Here is a 24,705-nt window from a genome sequence, read left to right as displayed (position 1 = left end):
CACAAAGTTGGAAGCATAGAATTGTCCAACATGTCTTGGTATGCTGAAGGATTAAGATTTCTCTTCACGGGAACTAAGGGGCCTAGCCCAACCACTGAAAAACAACCCCATACCATTATCCTTCCTCCACCAAACTTAACAGTTGGCACAATGCAGTCAGGCAGGTAACGTTATCCTGGCATCCGCCAAACCCAGACTCGTCCATCAGACTGCCAGACAGAAGCGTGATTCGTCTCTCCACAGAACATGTTTCCACTGCTCCAGAGTCCAGTGGCAACGTGCTTTACACCACTCCATCCGACGCTTGGCATTGTGCTTGGTGATGTAAGGCTTGCATGCAGCTGCTTGGCCATGGAAACCCATTCCACAAAGCTCTCAGCACAGTTTTTGTGCTGATGTTAATGTCAGAGGAAGGTTGAAACTCTGTAGTTATAGAGTCAACAGAGCGTTGGTGACTTTTATGCACTATGCGCCTCAGCACTCGTTGACCCCGCTGTGTGACTTTACGTGGTCTGCCACTTCGTGGCTGAGTTGCTGTTGTTCCTAAACGCTTCCACCTTTCAATAATACCACTTACAGTTAACCATGGGATATCTAGCAGGGAAGAAATTTCACGAACTGACTTATTGCAAAGGTGGCATCCTATGACTACCACAAAGTCACTGAGCTCTTCAGAAAAAGCCATTCTTTCACAAATGCTTGTAAATGCAGACTGCATGGCTAGCTGCTGGATTTTATACACCTGTGGCAATGGGTCTGAATGAAACACCTCAATTCAATGATTAAGAGGGGTGTCCCAATACTTTTGTACATATCGTGTGTATGTGTAACCGGTGGCAGCATGGTGGCGCAGTTGTGGCAGCATGGTGGCGCAGTTGTTAGTGCGGTCGCCTCACAGCAAGAAGGTCCTTGGTTCGAGCCCCGGGGTGGTCCAACCTTGGGGGTCGTCCTCTGTGTGGAGTTTGCATGTTCTCCCTGTGTCTGCGTGGGTTTCCTCCCACAGTCCAAAGACATGTAGGTCAGGTGAATTGGCTATACTAAATTGTCCCTAAGTGTGAATGTGTGTGTGTGTGTGTGTGTGTCGGCTGGCCCTGTGTGATGGCCTGGCGGCCTGTCCAGGGTGCCTCCCCTCCTGCCGCCCAATGACTGCTGGGATAGGCTCCAGCATCCCGTGACCCTGTGTAGGATAAGCAGTTTGAATAATGAATGAATAATTTCACTGCTTCCTAGCAAGATTGACCCTATCAAGAGTCATTCATATAGGTTGTACAAAGTGTTCCTGGTAACATAACTCTGATATGACATAATCATCTAATTTGTGTGAATGCCCTTTCAATTCCTCGTCTCCCATGCCTCCAATTGTGCACTGATAGATGTTTATATGAAACAATGAAGTATAATTTAGACATTTTCCTTTCATTTGTCATTTGCTGACAGACAAGAGCGGTAAGAGTATAAATCAAATGCTAAGGGTGGGGTGGATATTCTGGACAGAGAAGTAGATGAAGGCTGCAACTGGGATGAATTGAGTGCAATTGAAAGACACGTTAGGTCTGGAGCAATTTGTGGAACGAGATCCTCGTTTCAGTGGTGTGTGTGGGTAGCTGAGCTGTGCACACTAGTGTGTGTGCCTTTGTGTGTGTATCTGCTGTGCAATTGGCTCCAAAGTGTTGTATTACAAGGCTCAGTCTGATTATCAACCCCATTGTGTTCCTTGTTGATAGACAACCTACCCACAAGCCAGTGATTCCGACATGGAGGACATCAAGTGTCGAAGACGGGTGTCCTATAAAAGGAAATCTTCAACAGGTCAGCTTGAGACAGTTCCTATTTTGAGATTGTAATAATTATTGGTCTTACAGAGATTCTTGCGTTGCTAGAGCCATTATTTGTAAATTAACATTTTAGAGACCAAACAAAATCTCCAGAATCATGTTTCCTGCCTTTCGGCAAGGAGCTTAGCTCCCCGTGGTCCCCTGTAGTTCACACCCTGGCTCTACGGGTCCTGTGTTGGCAAGAAAAAATATCTCCAAATCAGTTCAGAGAAACATAGCCAGCTCCCCTTCCTTCAGGCTGCAAGGTAGCTTTCAAATTGACAGCATTTGAGCGAGAGCTGCTCTCGCCAAGGGAGCGGTTGTAATTCGAGTTGTAGGAGCGAGGAGAGTTGGGACGTGGATGCAGAGTTTCCACACAACAGCACTCGACAGTTTGGCATTGATACAGGTAAATCTAATTGGTCGCCATGGAAACGGGCGTACAGTAACAGCAGTGCTGTCTCCCAGTATAACAGGAGTGAGAACAGAGGACATACTTAACAATGCATTTCACAGCACAGTCTGCCCAAATCCAACAGGTACATATATTTCTACTTCAAATCGAGAAAGTGCGAGTGGATGAGTGCGCGTGTCATTGATTTACTGTTAATCACTCATGTACACCCAAATGCACATGCTCACATTGATTTGATTTGGTTTGTATTTGGATCTCTTTGAGCCTTAGTGGGCTACTCTTCCATAAGTCCACAGGTATTTATTACACATAAAATTATTCAAAAAGACATAAATACAGGTTTAGATCACATATGTGATATTTATTATTATTTCTTATAATAATTATATCACTAATAATTATTATTTTAATTTATTTAGACCCCCAAATTACTGTAATTAGTGTACAGACTGCAGTCTCTAATGTTGCTGTCAATAAAGATTGTTCTGTACACAAAAATATTTATTACAATATCCTAAGCTACTGTAATATAAAAGGAAATACTGTTAAGATACTGTAAATTTTACTGTAGCCTCTCCCTGGCCATCCAGTCTCTCCTCTCCGTTTGGCCACAGCATTTAATTTCAGAATGATAGAAGTCAACTGAAAACAGCATCGTCCATTTTGATTGGCGAGATTTACGTCATTGTTTTCCGTGTCCATTGTATGACATTTGTGTTTACAGGGATGCAAAAATTGTTCTACATTTGCAGTTTGTGTGAAACCAATCAGAAATTGCATGTTGCTATGGGTAAATGAGCTAGCCGTGTGGGGTTTTGACACAGATTTCAGATTGTATATAATGATTTGAGGACTGCATTCAAGCAACTGAGGAAAAACTGTAAAACTGCTTTTAGATAAGCGCCGAACGGTGATTGATTACAGAATACAACAAAGCTGTGTTTTGTTACAGAACAGAAAAGGCACACTTTTACAAATTCTCTCTTAATCCCCTCCATCGCAAAGCAAAATGCTCTCCCAGCTGATCTTTAAGATAATGAGGCTGTATGACAATCTGGCACGGTTCATCGCCACTCTGCCCCGAAGGAGCTCCCCACCTCGTAACAGAGAAAGTTGGTGCTCCGCCAACACATGTCCTCTCTACAGGCACCAACAACAAGGAGCCGGCAGCCTCCTACTGCGACCCCAAGCGGGAGAGGCAGCTCTATGCCTGCTCCCAGGCGGCGGCCGAGGCAAGGAGCGGGAGAGACTCTGCAGTGGAGGGAGAGAAGGAAGAGGAAGAGGAGGAGGAGGAAGACGGGCAGGTGGAGGAGGAGGAGCAGAGGCCGCTGTGTTCGAGCATGCTGGGATACCCAGTGGTCAGGGACCACTCCCACGGCCGCAGCGGCCCAGACGCACCGGCCGGAGACTGTACGCCAAGCCCAGCTTTTAAAGGTGAGAGTACCCCGTTGATGGATAATGTCCTCCGTTTGTTATTGGTACGATTATTTCTTTAATTACAACAGTGTTATTTTTGACTCCGAAAACAGATGAACAGCATTGAGCCTCTTCAAAAGACATTTCATTCTTTCCTGTCACACAAAACTGTTTGTTCCTCCTCCAGTTTAAAATAAACTTCTCTATTTTAGCCCCAACATCAAACTACGCCAAAGTCAAACTCCAAAAGATGGGTCTCAACCTTCGATTCGTTTTGTTTTGTATAAATAGATATGACACTTCCTATAAATCTGCAAGACATTCTGTTAATCTTCAAGTAGAGTGATAAAATACAAAACCCTCCAAAGTTGTGTTTCAAAAGTGTAATTGGCTCAGAAGTTAATTTAGAAATATAGCTGCTAATGGCTATTTGCAGGTTCAAACTGTCCCATGCTCAATGAAAGGAAGCAGCTCAATCAGCCAAAATTAAAGCTGCGAGCAGCAATGAGCAGGACTCAGGTTCACAAAGCTGAGCAAAGTCACTTTAGCTAGTTTGCTTCTGTTTAAAGAAGGAGCGAGACCAATCACACACTTGTTTGATCATCACAATGTATGCAGGAAAAAAATTCTTGAAAATCGGTACCAGTACACTTCTCCACTCCTAAGGCATCCTCTCACTTTCCAAGATTGTGTTAAACAATCTAAGGGCATCCGGGTAGCATAGTGGTCTATTCTGTTGATTACCAACACGAGGATCGCCCGTTTGAATCCCCGTGTTACCTGCGGCTTGGTCAGGCATCCCTACAGACACAATTGGCCATGTCTGTGGGTGGGGAGCCGGATGTGGATATGTGTCCTGGGTGCTGCACTAGCGCCTCCTCTGGTCGGTTGGGGTGCCTGTTCGAGGGGGAGGGGGAACTGGGGGGGAATAGCGTGATCCTCCTGTGCGCTACGTCCCCCTGGCAAAATTCCTTACTGTCAGGTGAAAAGAAGCGGCTGGCGACTCCACATGTATCGGAGTAGGCTTGTGGTAGTCTACAGCTCTCCCCAGATCAGCAGAGGGGGTGGAGCAGCGACTGGGAAGGCTCAGAGAGCAGGGTTGATTGGCCAGGTACAATTGGGGAGAGTTAAAAACTCCACTGCCATCTCTCCTAAACATCTCCATGCCTTCACAGATATGTCATCTGGATTAACTGCCTTTCCACTCTTTATCCTCACTTCTTCCTTGCTAATCCACCTGCCACCCAATGACTGCTGGTATAGGCTCTTCACTTCTTCCTTGCTAATCCACCGCACTTCCTGATTCACTATCCTCACATCACCCAACCTTCTCTCTCTCTCATTTTCTTCATTCATCGACCCCTCAAATTATGCCACCTTCTCAACACACTCCTCGCTTGTCAGCAAATTTCCATCTCCATCCTTCATCGCCCTAACCTGCAGCACATCCTTCCCAGCTCAGTCCCTCTGTCTAGCCAATCAGTACAAATCCTTTTCTCCTTCCTTAGTGTCCAACCTCTCATACAACTCCCCATACGCCTTTTCCTTTACCTTCGCCACTTCTTTGTTCATTTTACGCCGCATCTCCTTGGACTCCTGTCTACTTTCTTCATCTTTCTAACCACCCCACTTCTTCTTTGCCAACCTCTTCCTCTCTATACTTTGCTGTACTTTCTCATTCCACCACCAAGTCCCCTTGTCTTCCTTCCTCTGCCCAGATCACACACCAAGTACCTTCCTAGCTGTCTCTCTCACTATTTCTGCACTGCTTGTCCAGCCATCCAGCAACTCTTCACTACCACCTAGTGCCTGTCTTAACTCCTCCCTGAACTCCACACAACAGTCTTCCTTCTTTAACTTCCACCATTTGATCCTTGGCTCTGCCTTCACTCTTACTCTTCTTGATGTCCAAAGTCATCCTAGAGACCACCATCTGATGCTACCTAGCTGCAATCTCACTGGTCACCACCTTGCAGTCTCCAATCCCTTTCAGATCCTACATAAGATATAGTCCACCTGTGTGCACTTTCCTCCCTTTTCTTGAAATATGTATTCACCACAGCCATTTCCATTCTTTTTGCAAATCCACCACCATCTGTCTTTCCACGTTCCTCTCCTTGACACCATACCTACCCATCACCTCATCATCACCTCCATTCCCTTCAACATGCCCACTGAAGTTCGCTTCAGTCACCACTTTCTCCCCCTTGGGTACACTCTCCACCACGTCATCCAACTCACTTCAGAATTCTTCTTCCTCTTCCATCTCACACCCAACTTGCAGGGCATATGCACCGACAACATTCATCATCACACCTTTGATTTCTAGCTTCATACTCATCATGCTGTCCGACTGTCTCTTTACCTCCAACGCACTCTTGACATACTCTTCCCTCAGAAGTACCCTACCTCATTTCTCCTCCCTTTCATACCATGGTAGAAGAGTTTGAACCCACCTCCAATGCTCTTGGCCTTACTCCCCTTCCACCTGGTCTCTTGCACACACAGTATATCTACCTTCCTTTTCTCCATCATATCAGCCAGCTCTCTTTCTTTACCAGTCATAGTGCCAACATTCAAAGTTACAGCTCTCACCTCCACCCTCCTACCCTTCCTCCTCTCCACCTGCCTCTAGACATGCCTTCCCCCTCTCCTTCGCCTAACAGTAGCATAGTTTCCACCAGCACCCTGCTGGCCAACAGTACCGGTGGCAGTCGTTGGTAAACTGGGCCTTGTTTTTCAGTTAATGCAGATAAGCAAAAAAATCTATCATGGCAGATTTTTATAGTCAATTTCCTTTTTTTGTAGAGCACATTCAACTGAATATATATATGTTAAATGTCAAGTCATTCAGACTCACTGTGTAAGTGCCCCGGCCTTTCAAAAAAAAAAATGTTTTTTTGTTTTTGTTTTTTGGAATGGGAATTATATCGCCACCATCTGGCCAATTGCAGTCATGTTTCTTGTGAAGCATTTGCACATCATTTCCAGTTACTGGGCCAAGTTTCATGTCTCTAGCTCGTTCCAGCTCATGGCGATTTGAGCAGCAGCAGAAGACAACAAATAATAATAATAAACCAGGCAGAAACAGGCGCCAAACACCCCCAAGCCCCAGTAGTGGAACGTCACACTTATTAGAAAACCAAATAAAGATTGTGTCATTATGATAAAACCCCAAACCCACTCGGTAATAAAACTTAAGAGGATTAAATTCAGCTACCAGGGTCACCTCCTTTTGATTCGATCCAGTGATTTTCGTGAAAGATGGCTACTTCCAACTGCACAGTCAGAGACGACAAAATTTGCAGCCGCGAGTGACGACATGGCAAAACTCTGCGGCGTAGGTTTTGTCTTTGTTGTGAATATATTTGTCTGGCAGGCAGATAAATCAAGCCAAAGGCTAAATGCACTGTAAAAGGCTGGTATGTCAGCTTTTGTCTCTCGATACAGTTTTTATCTATCTGGTTGAAATGAGGCTGGCGGCTGCTTGTCTAAGTAGCCGCCAGGATCAAAATCTCAGCCGAGCTTAAAAAGAAGCCTTCGGTTCTCCTGTTGGCTTTCTGTCGTTTGTTTCTGTGGCTTGGCCTCAAGTCACCCGCTATCAAAAGAGGTGGGTGCATATACACTGCAGGCACAGATTCTGTTTGAGAGAAAGACACATACACAAGCACGGGTACCATCATAACAATCGCACCATCGTCTCACATGTGCTGCACAACAAGACATCGAAACAGCTGCGTTTTTACTGACATGTTTAACTCAGCTCGTTATGGGCTGGCTGAGATTAGGAAAACTGTGTCAGCGTGTCATGATTTGATGGCAATATTCTATCATTCAGCTGCCGTGGCGGTAAGAGGATTTCTAACAGAGAAGAGAGCAGACTGATATTGATTCCTATAATCAACACAGCGGGAGCAACGCACAGGAAATGTCAGTGTCTCTCACACACACACACACACACACAACTTGGTGTGTGTTACAAATGGTGTTGAGATCTTGACCCCCCCCCCACCCTTTTCTCCCTAATTGTATCCAGCCAATTACCCCACTCTTCCGAGCAGTCCCGGTCGCTGCTCCACCCCAGTCGCTGCTGCTCCACCTCCTCTGCCGATCTGGGGAGGGCTGCAGACTACCACATGCCTCTTCCGGTACATGTGGAGTCACCAGCCGCTTCTTTTCACCTGACAGCGAGGAGTTTCACTAGGGGGACGTAGCGCCTGGGACGATCACGCTATTCCCCCCAGTCCCCCCCCCCGAAACACGCGCCCAGACCAACCAGAGGAGGTGCTAGTGTAGCGACCAGGACACATATCCACATCCAGCTTCCCACCCGCAGACACAGCTAATTGTGACTGTAAGGATGCCCGACCAAGCTGGAGGTAACATGGGGATTCGAACCGGCGATCCCCATGTTGGTAGGCAACAGAGTAGACCGCCACGCCACCTAGACGCCCACGAGATCTTGATTCTTAACAAAGGTGAACTAATACGTTTTTGGCTATGATAGTCATGGGGGGAGCATGTCTACTCATCATGAGGGAACATCGGGCTGACCCCTAGTCGGGGTCAGGTCATGATTCAGATGGAGATGAGCTGATCAGATAGCTAGTTGTAAACATGGACATTTTGATCAGGAAGATGAGCTGGCACCACAACAGATGAAGATCGCTCCCCCCAGGCACTGTTCTCATATACCCCTTTCACACTGGCCAAAAAACCTGCTAACATCCGCCTTTGGTCAATGTAAACAGGCAGATGTTAGCGGGTTTTTGTTGGCCAGTGTGAAAGGGGTATTAGATTGTGTTTGTGTGCAACTCTCAGAATGCAAACTAGTAAGACTCGCGGTGAAGTGGCGCTCTCTGTGTATTGTCGTAAAGCGGTGTGACAGTCTCCTGTTTGAACTGAGAATAAGACTCTTCAACATCAACTCAAAACACATTTTCGATTTTGTGTTTTAACTAAGGTGACCAATCCTCTGCTTTCGTTGCTGAAATCAAAAAAGTTACTGATTCCACTTTAATGTAAAGAACATTATTATATTCATTGCATTTCAATGTATTAAATTAGAGATGCACCGTTACTAGTATTGGATATGGACTGAAACCAGCTTAAAATGGAGTATTGGTATCTGAGATTTTACCCAAGGTGAAAATGTAACACCAAAATCCATGATTAACATGTCAGAAATAAAAACAAAATGGTTTAATTTACAGTTTTTTTTGGCTCATGGAAGCCTGTATGTCTTTAACAGTGGAAAATAAACTCGATTGCATCTCAATTATTTAGCACAGTGACCCCCCAAACTAATAGTCAAAGGCTGTCCAGTAAAATTAATGGATCAGATCAATACTTAAATATCGGCCTATACTTAAAGATTCGTACTTTGAAGTGATATTGCTTCCTCCCTATATAAAATGTGTTAAAGAGATGAGGTTTTGATTGACTGATTGAATTATGGATATTGACTGCATGCATCTCTTCTTGCAGAGCTCCATGCAGAGGAGTGGGTGTGTGAGCAGCCCAGGGAGGACTCAGCGGAGTCAGCCCAGCGTCAGGAGCCTCCGGCTGCGGAGGAGGACAGCGACACAGACCTCACCTACGGAGAGGTGGAACAAAGGCTGGACCTCCTTCAGGAGCACCTCAACAGGTAGAGAGAGGAAAGATAGCAGATACTGCAGAGCCCATTTTGTTTTCCAGAAACAACTCCACATTGTACTAATGCACAAGTCACCAGTTAGTGGTGTGCAGTCTATCCTTTCTATGATAAATGGAAATATAATATAGAAATGCACAACTAGTCAAGGCGGCCCAGTGGTGCAGTGGTTAGCACAGTCGCCTCACAGCAAGAAGGTCCTGGGTTCGAACCCTGGGGTAGTCCAACCTTGGGGGTCGTCCTCTGTGTGGAGTTTGCATGTTCTCCCCATGTCTGCGTGGGTTTCCTTCGGGTGCTCCGGTTTCCTCCCACAATCCGAAGACATGTAGGTCAGGTGAATCGGCTGTACTAAATTGTCCCTAGTTGTGAATGAGTGTGTGTGTGTTTCGGCCCTGTGATGGACTGGCGGCCTGTCTAGGGCATCTCCCCGCCTGCCACCCAATGACTGCTGGGATAGGCTCCAGCATCCCACGACCCGAATTCGGATAAGCGGCTTGGATAATGGATTGAAGGAAAACTAGTCAAGTTATAGAAGCTTAGCATAAAGGGGTAAAAGTTTGTAACACACACCGCTGATGTCACAGAAGAACAAAACACACAACACACAAACGCAGATGATGGACATTCATGTAGAGCCAGTTTCACCTTTTTTTAAAGTAAGATCCACCAGCTGAGTCTAGGTGGATAAGAAAGTATCGTTTCTTAAATCACCCCCACTTCCTCGGTCCTAAAGCTGGTTCAGTCCGTGCAGATGGTTGGTTTTCCCTCCAACCAAAAGCTACAGCACATTTCCCACCAGTCCAGATCTCCGTGACGGTGACTCTCGGCTCATTTACACCATAACCTTTCAGCGTGTGTGACACAAAGCCTTTCAAATCTGCCCATAATTGGACGAAAAGTTGCACATATCATTTCCTAACAGAGACGTCCATGAACCGCATTAGGACGGAGAAGTGTGTGTGTGTGTGTTCGGCAGGTGCGGTGATACAGATAAGGGGATAGCAGATGGACAGAGGCTGTCTATTTATAGCGGACACCCACGAGACGTCGAGGCGTCACAAAGACTCCTGACGTCACTCCGTGGAGTTGGGAGTTGGGACGGTGGAGGTTGTTAGAGAAGTTGAAGCGGCAGATTTGGAGCATTTTAGGAAGTGTGTTTTTAAGACATGTCTCAGCCTTTGCTTGGTATTGTTTGCCCTTTTTTTTCTTTACACCTTTACTCCACATCTCTTTCTCTCTCAATTTGTTCACTCAAATTAGCTTCGTTGCCATAAAGGCAATGGACAATAAGTTAGCAAAAATGAGTCGCGACCCCTTTTCTCCCCTCTGTGTGACCACTGATCACACATTTACTTTCCTGTGGAGGTGTTGGATCCGCTGCCAGGAGGTTGTGGGACTCCCCACAGTTAGACATCTATTGTCCATTTATCCTGGTTGAGGCCGCAGCCCACATCTGTAATAGTCTGAGACGGGCAGACGTGGCCGCCGCAGTGCCCAGCCTCATTTCGCTGCAGCGGACTCGGGCCGGGGTGTAGATTTACCCTGGTTGTTTTCAAGAGAGCAATAGCAGCCAGCCATTTCCACTAAACAGTGGAAAGCCTGGGCTCAGTTTGTCCGGGGAGGCGGATGGTGATGCATCGTCTCTGGCGTTTGTACTGTGACGTCACCTACTAGGTACATAGATGATGGCATGTCAGTTAATGTGTACTGTGGATGCTCCATGCAAAAAATGTCAAAAGGTTTAATCTAATTGAACGCTTTGGATTTAAAACTACACATCAGGATAATGAGCTATTCCCGCACCCCAATTAGCAGGTCATTAAGATAAGGGCTGTCGTCAAGGTTTTGCCATTGGTAAGCTGAATGAGGTTTATTTTTGGGGGGGGGGGGTGTGATTTGACATGGAGTTGAAATTGCGGCCGTCCCAAATTGAAGGAGGAGAGGTTGTAATTGGAGTCACTGCTGTAAAATCGTTCTTATTAATCCTTTTATTATTTTCATATTCTTACTCATCCTTTGCTGATTTATAGTAGGGGGAATTAGAATTTCATGGGAAAGGGTTTCTTAGGGTCAAGGAGAATCTTGGTGTGAATCTCCCTCTAGTGGCAGAAACCAGTATTGACCATCTCTGCCCAATGTTAGACCACGCAGAACAACAAATAATGTGCTTTTTGAAATGAAGGCAGTGCTCAATGGGGGGCAAAAAAGCTGTTGTGACAGAAGTGTAATGCTGGTTTATGGTCAGTGTTAATGGATTAATCTGTACACAGTGAAAAACCAAGTCCCTCACCAGCACATGCTGCCTGCAATGGTTTTGAGACTGCTGTTACTTAGAGTGTATTCATCACAAAACTGATATGGATCTGACACTTAATGCAATAATCCACCAGGTTGAAACCTGATCAGTCAGCGGAACACCAATGATATGTGTCATGTGTAATTGGCAAAATTTGACAAGTCAAAAGTAAATTACAGGGATTAATGAAGCAGAAAGGACCACTTTATAATGTACGACCAGCCCTGGTGTATCCATTGCTGATCTTTGTCACTTTGTATCTCCATTTAAAGGAATGCAACAGCATTAAAATGACAACCGGTATTGCAGAAGGCAGGGGCTTTGTATCAAGGAAGATCTTGCAGTCACTTTACTCCAATAAATACATAATGGCATATAAAGTCTGGCTGGGTTATTCACCATGACAATGTGACCCTGCTGATTCAAATATGTGGAGGCATGCAGGCAGGTGTGGACGACTGACAGCATGGGATGATGAAAGATATCCGTTGCTATCTGGAGATGATGTGATAGCACAGGAGCAGGAGGCTGGTCTTTTTATGTATTTGTTTATTGGGGGGGGGGTGTAGCTCAAGTTTATTTGTATTTCTTATTTATGCATTTATTTATTTGTAAGGGACTAGCACAGGTAGCACTTACGATGTGTGTATATAGCCAAAGTTAATTTTCAACACTAGCCTCTTGTTGGGATGGGCATTGAAAGTCCATATAAATGATAAAATGTACATTGCTCCAATTATAAATCAGTACATGAAATGACATTGAATAAAACAGATCATGCAATTTAAAAAAAAATCAGTTAGGAGGCATTAATACAAATTTGGCTCGGTTTCAGCCTACTATTGCTTTAGAGAAGACTTTAATATCTGAGATTTTTTTCAAATTAATAATTCAAGAGATTTAATTGAAACATTTAATTGAAAAGGCAGTTTGACCAAAAGAGGTTCTGTGTTATCTGATGAGGCAGGCTCCTGCTGACATAGAGTGTTCATCTTTAGTATGACTACATCTTGACATGAATGAATATGGAGGGCACTAATTTATAAAGATATTAATAATGTGTTTAAGGTTTGCATAATTAAGAAAACTGTTGCAAATGGGGTGGGGACCCCAGACCTAAGTCTCAGAGTCGGGAGACAATAGGATACAACACAGATTCAGAAATATACCAAGTCGTTGGAAGTGTCTTTGTCCTGCTGCAAGGGGAATAGATGTGCAGACAGAAGCACATTAGAAACATCTGCAACTCTTCTTCCAGTCTCCACCTCCATGGTGGATGTAGCGACCCCAACAAGCACCTGCATAGCCTGTGTATGAGACACAGCCACCATAGACACCTTCATATAGTGAACCAGAGACCGTACACAGCCCAATAAAGGTAAATGACAGAACTACAATCCCTGAGACATGACACATAGCAGCCTCCCTCTTTCCCCCTCAGAGACCATTGCAGCCATTGCAGCTCATCTTTATCCCTCCCTCTGCCTCCCCTCCACCTCTGATTACAGGTTCAATGTTTGATGACTGAGAAGTGGAGCAGAACCTTAGGTTGAATTTTCACCTGGTCATGAATCTATTCCTATCTAGGAAAGATTTATATGGCCTGCCATTTTCCCACTGCTTAATTTTACCTACCTAATTTTACCTTTCCAGCACCTTCATCTTGGCATCATAACCCCATGAAAAGCCATCCAACACTGCTGCACCTGAACCATGTTTTTGCATCACAGACACCCCCCCCCCCCAACAGGCTTATACGGGGAGGACATTGTTGAAAAGGAAAAAGATAAACAGTAGCAATTAATAATTACATCTTCACATGCTCACGTGAACAGGCAGACGCGTTATCTCTCCGAATTACCTGTGCTTTTGTTTCTGAATCATAATTAAAATCTATTCATACATATTTTGTTATTCTTCTCTGAGTTGTCCTTTATGCAATGTGTTATTGTTATTTAGGTTCTTAAGTGTTTCTTGTTTCTTTCAATTATATTAGAAGAAAAATAGACAGGCTGCAGTCTCTTGTAATGTTTCTCAGCTCACTTTCTTTTGTAACTTCCATAATGATAGTCGAAAAGGTCACATCTTCTGAAGAAAGTGCTTGCTGAAAAATAAGCACGAGTGACAATAGTGTGCTTCATGAACACTTAATGAATCCTATAATAAGATGAACTTTTATCTATTCAGTTGTTTAGAGCAGCAGCAAGCAGGTGTAGATGATGCAACACGGCCTACAGAATAATAATAAAAAAACACTCGGTAAAAAGAGATGAGGGGTGCCCTGGAGGCTCACCTAGCAGAGCGCATACCACATAAGGCTGAGTCTTTACCGCGGCAGCCTGGGTTCAAACCCACCCCGGGCCCCTTGCTGCATGTCATCCCCTTTCCTGTCTCTCTCTCTACTGTCACTGTTGAAGCAGAAAATGCTGAAAAAATAATGATAAAAGAAGATGAATAACAAATAATGGAAAATAAGTTCAAGAGGTATTTTTGATCACTTTAGAGAAAAATTGTGTAAACGTATTTTGATTGCACTAGAATCAAACATTGTCCAAAGTGATAAAGGAAAATTACATTATGGAGGATTCTGAAGCAGAATAAACTGTTTAGCATAAAATTTATTTCAGATGTATTGAAGGAACCTGGCATAGACCAGAGGAGCAATTTTCAGAGGAGACATTCTCAAAGTATTTCTTATAGTTTAAACTCTAAATTAACATTTGAATATACATAATAAAATGTGTGTATGTATCTTGGACTACCTACTGTTTTGATGTAGATTTTTCAAAAACCATCAGTTGTTTGTACTTTCAGCTGCTCCCGTAAGGGGTCGCCACAGCGGATCATCCGTTTCCATTTCTTCCCGCCCTCTGCATCTTCCTCTGTCACACCAGCCACCTGCATGTCAATCAATCAATCAATCAGACATTATTTGTATAGCACTTGTACTTCTACTATGTCCTCCCTCACCACATCCATAAACCTCCTCTTTGGCCTTCCTCTTTTTTTTGCTTCACATCTAAATGGTGGAAAACCAGAACAATTGACATAAGTGGTCCAAAGGGTAATGTAATGCAGTGGTGGCTGGATATATGCAGTGTTTCCTGCTGATACGATACACAGAATGCAAGATATACAAGGTGGTTTTTGAGGTCAGAGTTAATTAACATCATCCACATTAAGGCAAATCATCACAATTACACAAAGCTGATTTTAGTTATTAACTATTAGAACAGGTGAGAGGTCACATCATAGCCAAACCTGTCTGCTTGTTTTATAGCATAAGCATCCACGAGAGAGAAAATAAGTCTGAGAACAGGCTGTAAAGTTGGGCTTAACATGAGTTCACTGTGATGAAAACACGACCAAACTCCAAGGGAGGTTTTTACCTCTACTAGCCTTCTATTTTATCAATATACAGCCAGAGGAAAAGGTTGAGACACTCTCAGATGTCACTGAACTGTGTCTTGACCTAATGGCTTTATGGGTTCAACTCCTAATGCAAGTGTCGGTTTTTGAAACTCCCATCCATGAAAATAAGGATGAGAAAGACTCAATGGATTTGTGATGTATTTTTGAAAGCAAAGAAATCTTGAAAAATTCAATAATGGTAGAGGGAGTGAGGATACTCAGTAGTTCAGTGGTTAAGGCTCTTAAATGATGTTGCTGATATTATGGGTTCAAAACCAGACTAATGTTCTGTTATGTTTTGAAAGTGAATATCCAAAGGGAATAGTGATTATACTCCATGGTGGTGGAGCAAATAAGAGGATTCAGTGGCTCAGTGGTTAGTGCTCCTCTCGGATATTACAAAGGTTATGGGTTCACAGCCATCAGTTAGCACTTTTCTGCAACATTGACAAGGTTATGGGTTCTAAAGCAGCATTTATCATTCTATCTAGGTTTTTAAAGCTAACATCCAAAGGTAATATTCACAAGTGTTCAGAGAACAGTGGTCAGTGCTCTGTGCTCTGCTGCAACACTAACAAGGTTATGGGTTCTAGACCAGCATTTATCGCTCTACCCCAGTTTTGAAAGTGCCCATCCAAAGGGAATACTGAAATAGTCCATGGTAGTCGGGAAAATAATAGGGCTCGGTGGTTAGTGCTCCGCTTGGATATTATAAAGGCTATGGGTTCAAAGCCACGAGTTAGCACTCTTCTGTAACACTGACGAGGTTATGGGTTCTAGACCACCATTTTTCATTCCACCCATGGTTTGAAAGTGGATATCCAAAGGGAATACTGAAATAGTCCATGGTAATTGAAAAATTCAGAGGGCTCAGTGGTTAGAGCCCCTGTCAGATATCACAGAGGTTATGGGTTCTAGACCAGCATTTATCATTCCACCCATGTTTTGAAAGGGAATACTGAAATAGTCCATGGTAATGAAAGAAGTCTGAGGACTCCGTGGCTCAGTGGTTAGAGCCCCTGCCGGTTATTATAGAGGTTATGGGTTCAAAGCCACCAGTTAGTACTCTTTTGCAACATTGACAAGGTTATGGGTTCTAGACCAGCATTTATCATTCCACCCATGGTTTGAAAGTGAATAAATATCCAAAGGGATTACTGAACTAGTCCATGGTAATGGAGAAAGTCAAGAGTATTTAGTGGCTTAGTGGTTTGTGCCCCCATCACATATCACAGAGGTTATGGGTGCTAGACCAGCATTTATCTTTCCACCCATGTTTTGAAAGTGAATATCCAAAGGGAATACTGAAATAGTCCATGGTAATTGAGAAAACCAGAGGACTCAGTGGCTTAGAGTTTAGAGCCCCTGGCAGAGGTCATGGGTTCAACGATACCAGTTAGCACTCTTTTGCAACATTGACAAGGTTATTGGTTCTAGACCAGCATTTATCATTCCACCCGTTTTGAAAGTGAATATCCAAAGGGAATCCTGAAATAGTCCATGGTAATGGAGAAATTCAGAGGACTTGGTGGCTCACTGGTTGGAGCCCCTGCCAGCTATCGCAAAGGTTATGGGTTCTAGACCAGTGTATGTCATTCCACCCATGTTTTGAAAGTGACTATCCAAAGGGAATAATAACATAGTCCATGGTATTGTAGAAAGTCAGAGGATTTGGTGGCTCAGTGGTTAGAGCCCCTGTCAGATATCACAGAAGTTATGGGTTCTACACCAGCATTTATCATTCCACCCATGTTTTGAAAGGGAATACTGAAATAGTCCATGGTAATAAATAAAATCAGCGGACTCGGTGGCTCAGTGGTTTGAGCCCCTGCCAGGTATCTCAGAGGTTATGGGTTCAAAGCCACCAGTTAGCACTCTTTTGCAACATTGACAAGGTTATGGGTTCTAGACCAGCATTCATCATTCCACCCATGGTTTGAAAGTGAATATCCAAAAGGAATACTGAACTAGTCCACGGTAATGGAGAACGTCAAGAGGACTTAGTGGCTTAGCGGTTTATGCCCTCATCAGATATCACAAAGGTTATGGGTGCTAGACCAGCATTTATCTTTCCACCCATGTTTTGATAGTGAATAGCCAAAAGGAATACTGAAATAGTCCATGGTAATAAAGAAAATCAGAAGACTCGGTGGTTCAGTGGTTAGAGCCCCTGGCAGAGATCATAGGTTCAAAACTACCAGTTAGCACTCTTTTGCAACATTGACATGGTTATGGGTTCTAGACCAGCATTTATCGTTCCACCCGTTTTGAAAGTGAATATCCAAAGGGAATATTGAAATAGTCCATGATAATGAAGCAAGTCAGAGGACTGGGTGGCTCAGTGGTTAGAGCCCCCTGTCAGAGATCACAGAGGTTATGGGTTCTAGACCAGCATATGTCATTCCACCCATGTTTTGAAAGTGACTATCCAAAGGGAATAATAAAATAGTCCATGGTATAAGAGAAAGTCAGAGGATTTGGTGGTTCAGTGGTTTGAGCCCCTGTAAGATATCACGGAGGTTATGGGTTCTAGACCAGCGTTTATCATTCAACCCATGTTTTGAAAGGGAATACTGAAATAGTCCATGGTAATAGACAAAGTCAGCGGACTTGGTGGCTCAGTGGTTAGAGCCACTGCCAGGTACCACAGACATTATGGGTTCAAAGCCACCAGTTAGCACTCTTTTGCAACATTGACAAGGTTATGGGTTCTAGACCAGCATTCATCATTCCACCCATGGTTTGAAAGTGAATATCCAAAAGGAATACTGAACTAGTCCATGGTAATGGAGAACCGCAAGAGGACTTAGTGGGTTAGTTGTTTATGCCCCCATCAGATATCACAAAGGTTATGGGTGCTAGACCAGCATTTATCTTTCCACCCATGTTTTGATAGTAGATAGTCAAAAGGAATACTGAAATAGTCCATGGTAACTGAGAAAGTTAGAAGACTCAGTGGCTCAGTGGTTAGAGCCCCTGGCAGATGTCACAGAGATCATGGGTTCAAATCTACCAGTTAGCACTCTTTTGCAACATTGACAAGGTTACGGGTTCTAGGCCAGCATTTATCATTCCACCTGTTCTGAAAGCGAATATCCAAAGGGAATACTCAAATAGTCCACGGAAACAAAGAAAGTCAGAAGACTCGATGGCTCAGTGGTTAGAGCCCCTGTCAGAGATCACAGAGGTTATGGGTTCTAGACCCGCGCATGTCATTCCACCCCCCCCCCCATGTTTTGAAAATTACTATCTAAAGGGAATAATAAAATAGACCATGGTATTGAAGAAAAACAAAAGATTTGGTAGCTCAGTGGTTAGAGCCCGTGCCTGATCTCCCAGAAGTTATGGGTTCAAAGCTGCGTCGAGGCAGTGGTTTGTCCTAGAGGAGGGAGGAAATGACAAAGTTATTTTTTAGGAGTGTATGTATCATCAAAAACTACTGTACATAAACAGTCACTCAGAATTGCATGTGGTCACCTTCTTAAAATAATGGCCTAAGTCATATTTTCAAAAAACAGAATAAACAAACAAAATTTGTCACTCTATTCTGGCAGGGAAGGAGCCTGAGCTGGTGCGAGATGTGGAGCAGTACCAAGTAGACATAGAATAAACTGAAACAAAATTTGTCAGTTTATTCTGTTTTTTGAAAAACTTGAAAATATGACCTAAGCCATTATTTTAAGAAGGTGATGATGTATCCAACTCTCCCTAACTCAATCAATCTATCTGAGAAGTGCGTGTATACATCAAGGAGTTGGGCAGTGTTCAGAAAGTGAACACACTTGCATAAAAATCAAAGCACCTGAACGCATATCAGTACCTATACTATGTAAGTAAGCAGAAAACATTGTAATTAAGAAATTGTTTCCAGGTGGTGGCTATTTGCATAACACATACCTGTTGAAAGAGAATGGGCTGGAGAGTCCATCTGATTGGCTACCGTCTCGACGAGCTCAGGCATCCTGTGAATTGAGGTAACTTCATAGGAGGAACCACCCTCAATCGCCATTGAAACCGCCTCCTTGCCAATGTTATCAACCTGTGAGAAAAGACTCAGAGTAATGAATCCTGAGGGAATATTTTGTTTTTATCTATCTGGTCTTATTGGCATCTCAAGGGCCTTCACTAGCTCATTAGGGATTGGTGGGCCAGTAGAGGGCAGTCTCCCCTCTGGTCCTAAAAAAAAAAAAAAACAAGTCCCAGTGCAGTGATGGAGACACTGTTGATGAGACTTTAAACTGAGGTCCTGACTCACTGTGGTCATTAAAGATCCCATCACAAAGAGTGTGTGTGTGTGGGGGGGGGGGGGTCTCCCAGTGTCCTGTCAAAATTCCCAACCTGACTCTCTCCATCTGGCCACCTAATCATCCTCCCAAGTGTAATTGGCTCAATTGTTCTGTGCTACCTGTCAAAGTCAAATTCTTTAAAAAGTGATGTATTGAATCGCTATCTGGTCATTGGCTCATGTAATTGGTTTTTGTTCAGGTTAAGAGGTACAGGGCAGTGTTTCCTAATACTGATGGGGTGAATGTAGGTCAAGAAATTAATTGACAATGCTGAGGTTTCCTCCGATTATGAATGATGAGTTAGAAAAGCTGGATAGAGAAGAAAACACTTGGAGATGGACACGTAATTGATTGTAATATCAATGAGCGGATTTATGGTCTTAACACTGAGAAATCATGTTTTAAACCTATGGATTACATATTAGAAAAGTGGACAAATTCCTATGGGTTTTCAAGGCAGTGGCCACATACTGAATATCGAAAAGAAAAAACAAAACAGATTAACACGATTTCTTTCATCTACTTATTTTGGCTTAATAGAGTATGGGATCTGAGTGATGAAAGGTTGTTCTTTTTTTTAGATATTTGATCTTTATAGAGAACCTGAAGCTGAGAGATAGCGAGTTTGTTTATGTTCTATGGAGACCTGCGTGTCATTTACCTAGGTTGGCTTCACATTTATCTTTATACTTGATGGGCTTGCATACTTCAAACCGCTTGTAATACTCGTCAATATACAGCTCCGAGTCGTATATTCATGTTCACATGACGGCAACCTTCCTCCTCCGGTTCTGGCCCCCATAAATATATATCATCACATTCAACATGTAAAACCATCACGATATCAAGTTTATCAGCTATTTTGTTTGATTTACTTATTGATGGATCAAAAAAGTGCATTTGAGGATCTGATCTGGCGATCCCCATGTCGCCATTTGTGGGAAAATGGTGGCACGAATTCACGTTCGCAGCGGCCTCACCCAGTACCGTCGATGCAGTGTCTGTCTGCGTCTAAATTTTTGTCTTCGTTTGTTGGCTGGGAGAGCTGGTGCTGGATCGGCTGCGAGAGCTTGGTCTATGGCGCTGTGGGCTCCGGGACCGCAGCCTTGCCCGGAGCCGCACCCAAGGAGGTAACACCGAGGGCGGTCTGACAGGACACAGAAGCAGGGCAGGTAAGCCAACTGCTAGCCCATGCAGGACGGCAGTTACGATTACACCAAGGGTGGTCTGGCGGTGGCCTCACCTGGTGTCGACTGTGGTGGTTTTGATGTCGTCATGTGGAGTGTGTCAGGAGTGTCTGACTGGGAGAGCTGGCGCTGGATCGGCAGGAGGGCTTGGTCTGCTTCGTCCGGTTGCCACAGGGACCACAGCCCCTGCCTGTGTTACACCCCTGTAAGGGGGAATACGAAAGGAATGACTACAGAGACGATGTTGCTGCTTCAAGTTCCAACGTCGTAATGAAAAAAATCCAAATATATACATTTTACATGTTCACCAAAATCCCCAATAAATACTGTATTGTTCCTTTAAGAAACTGCACATTTGGAAAATAAGAGTATTGCCTCTTTAAGAAACTTTACAATAAGAAAAATCCCAATATGAATAAATATCAATGCCTTTTGTCACCTTAAACTACACAAAGAAAACACATTGGAAATACAACAGAAAATATCTGCATTGTGCCTTTAACTGAAATATAGCCACAAGCAGCGATTAACGGGGTCCAAGCAGTATTGCAGCTGCCCATCAAATAGCTTCTATGTGACATCAACAATAAGCCTCTCAAGTTTCATGAACTTCGGACATTCACACTGGCAAATATTAGCTATTGAATTTTGATTGGCTGTTTTGTGGCCATTTTGGTAATCCAGCCAATCCAACTTTAGGTAATGTAGCCAAATGTGTCCAAGTATAAGTCTACCAAGTTTCAGATTTTTAGCTCAAGCGGTTTTTGAGATAGACGTGTCAGTTGTAGCGCCCCCTATGGAGAAAGTTTCACAAAATTTGGCATGCTTCCAAAGAATGTTGTGATTGTGCATGACAAGTTTCATTAAATTTGGACAATCACATAACTAGATATAAGCAATAGAATCACTATGGGCCACACCTTTCATTGACATGTTACTTCGAAATTGAATGACATATCAAAATTCTTTTGACAACTTTTGATATGCATCATTTCCAGACAATGCCGAATAAAATTTCATGCGAATCGGAATTTGTAAGGAAAATACCTGCATTGCACCTTTAAACAAAATTAGCAAAATGCTTTTACAGTTCCTTTTAACAGAATTAGTAAATACCTTTTTATAGCACCTTTAACTAGACTGCATAGTAGGTGTGCATTATCCAGTAGTGTCTATACGGCTGCCATGCATTTAAACCCGAATACAGTTGAGTCAATGGTAAATCAATAAAACAGTAACCAGTCTTGTTTTACCTTAAACACAAATAGCAGTTTTATATCCTCACATTCAACAGTGATATACTTCTTAAACTGGAACACATCGATAACACTATTTTAACCGTACAATATAAAATTAATACAGACCAAACATGCTGCCTCATGAAATGGTAGCCATTACGTTTCTACCGCTCTCTCGCTGACGTGACGCCAGCTAGCAAGCATGCTACAGTCGAACATTTTCATGGTTAGCCGAACTAGAATCACTTGCTAAAATTACTCGACAGATATTTTACTCTCCACGTATTCTATACAGCATAGAAAACATATATACATGGTTAAACATATTATAACCTTCGTTCTTACCTGTAAGGGGGAATATGAAAGGAATGAATAGAGACGATGTTGCTGCTTCAAGTCCAAAAAGTTGTAATGAACGAGCCATTCAGTACCCCAGTACAACTGCAGGCTGGTAGTTGAAGTGCTGTACCGGAGTCATCCTTTCCCCCCGTTGCTCGCATCGTTCCATAGGGCACTGGTGGGTACCAGTACATGGTGTTACTTGGGAGTACAGTGCTGTAACAACTGGGATTGCCCAGCTGGTAATATGTGAAAACTCTCGGAGCTCATCTCTCTCACTGGTATCGTTGTTCGTTTTCATTGCCGTTTTCACTTTTAACTGGGGACAGTGGTACTGGAATTCTCTCTTCCAAGGCAATCTCCTCTTGAACTCTCATCTTCTCGTGGCCTGATGCGTCCTCTGTCCACATGTCTCCCCTGTTCTGATCCAGCTGAGGCTTGGCATCCTGTGAGGGTTCTGTGATTTCCTTATCAGCATCTTCTCTGTATTTACCTGAGGCTGTATCACAGGCAGAGGATCCCGAAGCATATAGTATCCAAAGTCATCATCATCGCCATTATCTTCTTGATGTGGTTGTTTCCTGTCTGTACTAGTCCGAGCTGTGATTTGTCTCTTTGATTTTGCAGGTTTTAACTGAATCTCGAGGGGCAAGTGGTCACATGGCAACAGGAGGTTACGGTGCAAAATTCTACTTCCTCTTCCTTGCTCTGGTATTACTTTATATTTGGGCATATCTTTCCCACCTGACGAATGACTTTGTGGATGCAATCTTTCCAATGGTTCCGGAGCTTCCCCGTTCCTCCTCTGGGTGTCATATTCTGAACTAGGACCCAGTCACCCTCGTGCAAGACAGAGCTCCTTACTTTGTTGTCATGGTTTTGCTTGCTCCTTTCAGCACACTTTTTTGCATTTTCTGTTGTCATCTCATGCCTCTTGCATCTGTTGTTTCCACTTTTTCATGTATTCTTGATGATCAGTAGTTCCAGTCTCAGGGGTCAAGCCAAACAGCAAGTCAACAGGTAGTCTTGGTGATCTCCCAAAGAGGAGATAGAAGGGAGAGAAGCCTGTGACTTCACATCGAGTGCTGTTGAATGCATAAATGAGTTTGGGTAATGACTCTCTCCAACTTGACTTCTGCCTCTCGGTAAGCGTTTTCAGCATTTGCAGTAGTGTTCTATTTAAACGTTCAACTTGCCCGTTGCTTTGTGGGTGGTACGGTGTTTTCTTGAGCTCATCACTCCACAGTTTTTCTTTAGCTGCACAAATAACTGATTTTCGAATTCCCTCCTCCCTGGTCATGATGGATCCTTAAGGGAAACCCAAACTTCAGCGCATAATCGTTAAATATTGTCAACAACCGTTTTTGCAGATCTTGGTGTTGTGGCATAGGCGCAAAGCATGGGAAATGATCGACTATCACCAATATGTATTCATAGCTACCTTTACATTTGTCTAAATGCAGGAAGTCAATGGATACGAGTTCGAAGGACTGGGTTGTGACAATTGAGGTGAGTGGAGCTCCTGTTTCTGTTAAGTTAACTTTTGTTGGTGCCTCTATACCACTCTTTACGGTAGCCCTCTCTGTGTTATGTGGCACACGCATTGTGATGACGTTTGTGGTGGTGGTGGCCATGCTGGTGTGACCTGCTGTTGAAAGCAAAAAGTAAAAGGAACAAAACTAAATGGAAAACGTGTCATTATTGTAAATTAACATGGTAGCAGAGGATGGTTGCTAATAACTACAAATTGCCTCCAGGATTCGACGAGGTTAAGTCCTACGAGAATTGGAAAAATGAAGTGGAAATGTGGAGAAGGGTAATGGACTTGGACAAGAAAAAACAAGCGTTGGCTGTGGCTTTATCGCTGAAAGGTAGGGCCAGGGATGTCGCTCTGGAAATACAAGCTGACGATCTCGATAAAGATAATGGAATGATGATCACTTTGATTCAGGAACTTGACAAATTTTTTATGAGAGAAGGACTGTGCTTCTGAAGCGTGCTCGGAGTTTGATCGTATATATAGGAAAGATGGCGTCTCGATGACTAAATATATTGCGGACTTTGAACAGAAATACAATAAGATCCCTAAGTTTAATATGGTTCTGCCCGACGCGGTTTTGGCGTTTAAACTACTGGATGCAGCCAGCCTTGAAAAAGACAAGCAACTGGCATTAACTGCATGCAGTACTCATACTTTTGCCAACAAAGTCGGCACTCAAACAAGTATTTGGCGAGAAAAGTGAGCAAAAGGCAGGAGCAATTAATGTGAATCAGCATGCCGTTTACTACACAGATCACAAAAGAGAGCAGTCACGAGCCCAAAGTAGCCAAGCTAGAGGACCACTCCCTGGCACTAACCCCCTTGATAAGTATGGAAGGCGGACAAAGTGTGGAATTTGTCAAAACACATACCATTGGGTAAAAGACTGCCCACACAAGAAAGAACACGTAAAGATGACAAGTGAAAATAAATGCCGTGAAGAACCTGAGGATTATAACATAACGCTGCTTTCCAAGGGATTAGAGTCTGACATATTCATGGTTGAGGCTCTAGGATCGGCTATAATTGATACAGCTTGCAGAAGGACAGTCTGCGGTGAAAAATGGCTGAATAACTATGCAGAGGGACTAAATGAGAGAGTACAATAAG

At 43.5% G+C, this 24,705-nt stretch overlaps 1 protein-coding gene and 1 long non-coding RNA gene across 2 annotated transcripts in view; one reads left to right on the top strand and one right to left on the bottom strand.

Annotated features, from left to right (window-relative positions):
• kcnh7 (potassium channel, voltage gated eag related subfamily H, member 7) overlaps nucleotides 1–24,705 on the top strand; it is a 118,524-nt gene that overhangs the window by 81,992 nt on the left and 11,827 nt on the right. Inside the window, 3 exon segments of the mRNA XM_056301561.1 lie at nucleotides 1,725–1,809; nucleotides 3,376–3,663; nucleotides 9,133–9,292. Coding sequence (XP_056157536.1) covers nucleotides 1,725–1,809; nucleotides 3,376–3,663; nucleotides 9,133–9,292 — 533 coding nt within the window.
• On the bottom strand, nucleotides 13,978–19,024 carry LOC130131313 (uncharacterized). The gene is made up of 3 exons (XR_008812375.1): nucleotides 18,903–19,024; nucleotides 14,361–14,492; nucleotides 13,978–14,020 (listed from the first exon to the last, which is right to left on the bottom strand). It is a non-coding gene; the product is annotated as an uncharacterized LOC130131313 (long non-coding RNA).

Source organism: Lampris incognitus, chromosome 21, assembly GCF_029633865.1.
Source record: "Lampris incognitus isolate fLamInc1 chromosome 21, fLamInc1.hap2, whole genome shotgun sequence".
NCBI lineage: Eukaryota > Metazoa > Chordata > Actinopteri > Lampriformes > Lampridae > Lampris > Lampris incognitus.
The sequence above is the reverse complement of the archived record's forward strand: the minus strand, read 5'-3'. Positions and strand labels throughout refer to the sequence as shown.